The following is a 5,634-nucleotide window of genomic DNA, read 5'->3' on the forward strand; positions in this document are numbered from 1 at the left end:
GACCCAGCCACGAAGTCAAGAGAGAGCCTTCGAGAAGAGAGACTACGCTCAGGAAATGCAACAGGAGCGCGACGCACCCCTTGCACTTCGCGGGTCCCGGTCGGGATGGGATTAATTTACTTTCCAGCTCTGACCGTGCGTCACCCAGCCCCGTGGGGCGGCTTGCTGCCCCTCCCCGAGCCCTGCTCCCTGCCACACCCCGCCCGGCTCGCGATTGGTCGGCTCAGCCCGGGGCTGTCGCGGATTGGCGCTTGCTGGCCCAGGCCACCGAGTTTAAAGAGGGGGCGGGGGCGCGCTGCCCAGCAGCGCTGCTGTCCCCGCCAGACGCACCTGTCTTCGCGGCAGCGCTAGCAGCATCTCCTGCTCCACCTCGAGTGTCCTGAGCCAACGGCTCGCCAGGGCGGCAGGGAAAGCTTAGGGCAGGCCTTGTCCAGGCCGGCGCAGGGGGCACAGTCGGCGAGGGTCGAGCCACGTGAACGTCGCTGCTGCCACCATGGTAGCCACATGCCTGCAGGTGGTGGGCTTCGTCACGAGCTTCGTGGGTTGGATCGGCATCATCGTCACCACGTCTACCAATGACTGGGTGGTGACCTGCAGCTACACCATCCCCACCTGCCGAAAAATGGACGAATTGGGCTCCAAGGGGCTGTGGGCCGACTGCGTCATGGCCACTGGTCTCTACCACTGCAAGCCCCTCGTGGACATCCTCATCCTCCCGGGTAAGGACCCTGAGCTTGAAGCAGCTCCCAGAGGCAGGCTGGGCCAGAAATGGGGATTTTTCGACAGGGTTCTCAGAAGTTTGGGGACTCTAGAGACCTCTGGGTACAGTTTTGACATCTTCAATCCCACCTTGTAGGAGAATTAGCCCTGAACAACCACCTGTCGGCTTCAGTTTCTTAATCTGGAACATGGGATAATAAAGGCAATTCAGCCACTGGTAACACTGGCTAATGGCTTTGAGAATTTAATGAATCCAGTCCTATACGCATGGTAGGAACTCACTCTTGTTAATTCCCATTGCTTCTGTCATCCCAGGTTTCCAAGCTAATCTACCAAAGATCCTGAAGCCTGGCCCCTGCGCTTCTGTCATCCCAGGTTTCCAAGCTAATCTACCAAAGATCCTGAAGCCTGGCCCCTGCGTTCCCCGACGGGCTTCTGATCAGAGTCAGTCTATAGATCTGAGGAGGAAAGCACACAGTGTGAGCTCTTTCACACTGGTGCCTGAGAGAGTATCTGCTGAGCTTCTGAGACTGTACGGGACTCAGCCAGCCCCGAGAGGTTAGGCTCACCTTCAAGGACTCTTTGGATTGGCCAGATTAGTGAATCTCGGGGGTCCCTTAAAAGGGCTGCAGTATCACCCCTCCCCTGCTAGAGCGTCATCCTTCCTCCAAGCGGGCTGCTTGGTATTGAGAAGAACCAGCACCCCGAGAGAGGGACAGTCCACCAGAGACAAAGGCGGTGCTGAGGGTCACTCCAGGGCTTGCAGCCGAATCTCTGGGTATGTGGGGGAGGGTTGATGAGCCTCTGAGATACTGGGTGAGGGAGTTTGGGAGGGCACATCCTTCTTCAGGTCCTATGGGAAAGATGACTCGGGAGGTTGTCAGCACCACTTGTAGGTTCCTGCTAGAAATCTGTCATGCCTTGTGGCTTTACTGTAACCTAGGTGAGGCTGCCTCTGGCCTTCGATGATGTTTGTATTTAAGGGCATAGCCAGGTATTAAGATGAGAAGAAATCAGCCCTAAAGTTACTGGTCTGAGAGTAGCTGAATTTGTGCCTTCTCCAGACCATTGGGCTTTCCAGAGACCCTGTGCTTCCAGTTGCACCCTCTTTTCCAGACAGGGCATTTGGGATTCACCTCCCTCTGCCCAGCTCGCTTACTGCTAACTTCTTGTCCTTATCCCAGGATGCGGTATTGGGAATCGAACCTGGAGCTTTGTTCATGTTAGGCGAACTCTCTGCAGAGTGAGCTATACCCACACCTCCATTAAAGTTCTCTTTGCATTTGCTCCTGGTCCAGACCTTGTCTCTACCACATAGTAGGGGGCACAGTGGGCACCAGCCCCGCCTTTCAGTGCCCTTTTCTCCATCTGGACATTTGGAAGGACAGGGCTAGGGAATCCTGGTGTGGACACAGCCTCAGTTAATGCGGCTTTGATAGACGTGGGTCAGACTTCAGGACCCAGCTCTCAGAATCTGGGTTACCCAGGACAGGTTGCTAACCCCAGTAGACCCTAGTAGGTCTTCTTTAAAGAATTTAAATAAAACCAACCACTTATCCTTCAGGATTATTTGCAGGAGTCAGTGAGATGAGAAACGAAAGTCCCCTTTGAAGTAGGAGACGATCTAAAAAGGGCAAATGTCATTGACCGCAGAGATTTCTGACTGATGTATAAAATCCCTTTGTTTCCTCCCCCCGAAATTACATTTCCTGAGCATCCGCTGCCAAATGGCTTGTTTTCAGAGCACACGGGCCATGCTGGGGGCAGGGAGTATATTGTGTGGAAAAGTTTAATTGTCCTATGCTTCCTTACCTTACCAACTGGGTGGGGATAGGGGCACTGCTCTGTCTCTGACTTCTGATTACAGACATGGCCCTGGGACTGCAGCACATGGACAGCCTTGTGCCGTAAATTTCAGAGCATCGGGTTGAGTTGACTGCTGCCTTTGTGTGGGCCCTGGCTCTTCTCCCAGGCTCTTCTGATTGGGGTGGGGGAGGGGCTGGGCCTCAGACTTCTGGGGCTCCTCCTGGGATACCTGACAGGTTATCTCGTTCTTAGGACGATGGGCAGTAGGTGGAAGAGAGCCCATGTGGCGCACCTTGCTAAGGGGCAGTGTTGGCGCTGAATGTTGGCACAAAGGAGGCAGGTTGGCTGGATCTGACATGAGGTCGTGGTCCACGGGAAAGGGTCAGCTCTTGGCTTTGCAGACAACTCACCCTCACTCAGGCCACTAGCTCTGCCTAAGCAAATGAAACAAAACAGACAACAGACGTTTATAAACACAAGGCTTTTATTTTTAAAGTGGGGGGAATGCTTCAATGGGGAACAATGAACGATGTAAAAGGGAAACAGTAAACCTGCATCTGTGGAGCTCTTGGTCTCTGTCCAGCTTGTTTGTAACATTGTTTATATCATAGCCTGTGTCCTCATAAAGCTCTCACGTTGCATTCTTATTTGACAACATAGAGTGGATACCTTTGCTCTACATCTCTTTTCAGCTCTCCTTTTCCTTCATTGATAGCTCTGTCACCTGTTATGGGGCATGAAGACCAAGGCAGGTGTCTACTCTACAGGAATCCCCGGGACTGGAAAGACATCTTTTAAGCATTGACAGACCCATGGAGAAACATGCCCAGGCACCATTAATAAAGCAGAAACTGGAAGTTGATCATCTAAGGGGATAGGAGCCATGAGGACAGCAGCCTCTGGGGAGGAGCGAGAGAGGGGATGTCGTAATCTTAGTTTCTAATATAGTCAGGGCTACATACATTCATACCCAGTAGGAACTGAGGACAAAATTGTGCGGCACACTGAAGTGAGCAGTATTGCACTGGGCTGAGTGTGAGTGTAATTCCAGCACTGGGGAGACTGACGCAGGAGGATCAGAGATTGAGAATTGTCCAGACAATGGAGAGCTCCTGTCCTGAAAAAAAATAAACAAACAAAAAAACCCAAAACAAAACAAAGAAACAAACAAACAAAAAGACAAAAAACTATTGCATCGACCAGAACAATAATATCAGTAATATCTGCTGCCCATTTTCTCAGTGCTTAGTGTAGACTATTTTCTAAAGACTCTTTGAACTGTGAATTTTATTGCCAGTGGAGTTCTAGTAGGGAGGTGGAGGGCCTTTGTTATTATCATCACTCTGGCGACAAGCAAGTAAGATGCAGTAGGTCACTGACTCGTTCCATAGGCAGACTGTGTCGCAGTATCAACCCGTCAACAACCCGTCATCAGAGGTGAGCTTCTGAGCATTTGAGTTTCTGGATGAATCTTTAATAAGGTGTTATAATGATGCAAGTAAATCTTGCGGGCTCCCCCGTGGCCCAGTGGTCTGCACCCTCGTCCGCTCTATTTCTCTTGCTCTCTCACTGCTGTTAGCGCCGAGTTCCTTTAAAAGTAGGAGGTGCGGGGTGATCTTGGACAACATTGATCACATTTTAAGTCTTAGAGGAGACCAGAAGGAGGAAGGTGGTGTTGAATTCCTGAGAGGTGGGACTCAGGAGTAAGAGGCGCCCCCGCCCCGCGCCGGGGTCTAACGCGCCCTCTCTGTTCTCTCCTTCCCAGGCTACGTGCAGGCTTGTAGAGCCCTCATGATTGCTGCTTCCGTTCTGGGTCTGCCAGCCATCTTGCTGCTGTTGACGGTTCTTCCCTGCATCCGAATGGGCCACGAGCCTGGAGTGGCCAAATACAGGCGAGCCCAGCTGGCGGGGGTGCTCCTCATCCTGCTGGGTAAGCTTTTCCTCTGGCTCCCCAACTCCAGTGAATGTGAGCTCAGGTCTTGCAGTTGCTACGTCAAGAGAAATGCGAAAGAAGTCAAGAGAACACACCGGACAACAGACACCCACAATCTGTGTCCTTTCGGTCATATTCCAGAGGAATTTAGACAGGACTCTGGTTTCATCTGTGAGAAGGGCTGGGAGGTTAACAAGGAAAATCAGAAGAAAGGGGTTTGCGTGGTGACTCTCTAAGCAGGCTCTACAGCAGAACCCCTTTAGAATGACTTGTTCACACCTCATAGCAAATCAATTAAACTGGCATTTTCTGGGGATCAGGTCAGGAAAGACATATTTTTTTTAGGAGGCTCCCCAGGTGATTCTCACTGCAGTAAGAAACGAGAGCCTCCTTAATAAATAACAAAAAGGGCAGGGAAAGAGGAGCACAAAGGAAAGGGGCGGGGCATGGCAGACCAGTAGGTGATGGATGAGTATTTTGTTTAGTAGTGTCCATTAATCAAGAATAGCAGGCACTGTGGTAGGCTATGGGGACCCCGATGAAGAAAAGGAATGCCTGCTTTGGGTGTGTGTAGATACTCCAGGATATGTAGTCTGGGGAGGACTTGTAAGCAGTATACAGGGAAGACAGCAGCTAAGTCCCTCTGAGGGGTTTCCCGGAGCACAGGGATCCAGAGAGTTGAAGAGAAGCTGACAGTCATAGGGTGGAGGAAGGAACCATCTACACTGGGGAAGTGGTTCGTGCTCATTCAGTTTTGTTGATCATACCTGTACGTAGGAGCTTGGTCTAACTTCCTGCCGAGGGTCTTGTCCCCTGTACAGCCAAAGGAAATGCTGGCAAGAAGCACGCGTGTAATCTTAGCCCTTGCAAGGTAAAGGCAGGAGGATCCGAAGTTCAAGGTCACCCTCCTGGCTGATGAGGCTAGCCTGGGATACATAAGACTCATTGGGATACATGAGATACACTGTCTCAAAAACTAGCTCTCTTTTCTTACACATAGAAGTCCCAGAATACCTCCAAGTGAGAAAGCATGCTTTGAGCAGCTGCAGACCAGTCTACAAGCAGGAGAGAAACAAGCAAAGTGTATAGATACGAATTGTGGTTTTGCTTTGCTTTGTTTCTGGTTTTTGAGTGGTGGGGAAGCAATGTGTAATTTGAAACTTCCCAGATGAATT

The 5,634-nt window shown here is 51.1% G+C and overlaps 1 protein-coding gene across 1 annotated transcript in view; it reads left to right on the forward strand.

The window, feature by feature from the left end:
- Positions 1–303: 303 nt before the first annotated feature.
- The window catches only part of Cldn11 (claudin 11), a 13,072-nt gene continuing 7,741 nt past the window's right edge, over positions 304–5,634 (forward strand). The window contains exons 1-2 of the mRNA XM_050129259.1: positions 304–719; positions 4,292–4,456. Coding sequence (XP_049985216.1) covers positions 494–719; positions 4,292–4,456 — 391 coding nt within the window. The 5' untranslated portion in view covers positions 304–493. The remainder of the gene's footprint in view (positions 720–4,291; positions 4,457–5,634) is intronic.

The sequence above is a fragment of the Alexandromys fortis genome, unplaced genomic scaffold (genome assembly GCF_014885135.2).
Source record: "Alexandromys fortis isolate MF-2015 unplaced genomic scaffold, M_Fortis_MF-2015_v1.1 scaffold_300, whole genome shotgun sequence".
In the NCBI taxonomy this organism is placed as follows: Eukaryota; Metazoa; Chordata; class Mammalia; order Rodentia; family Cricetidae; genus Alexandromys; species Alexandromys fortis.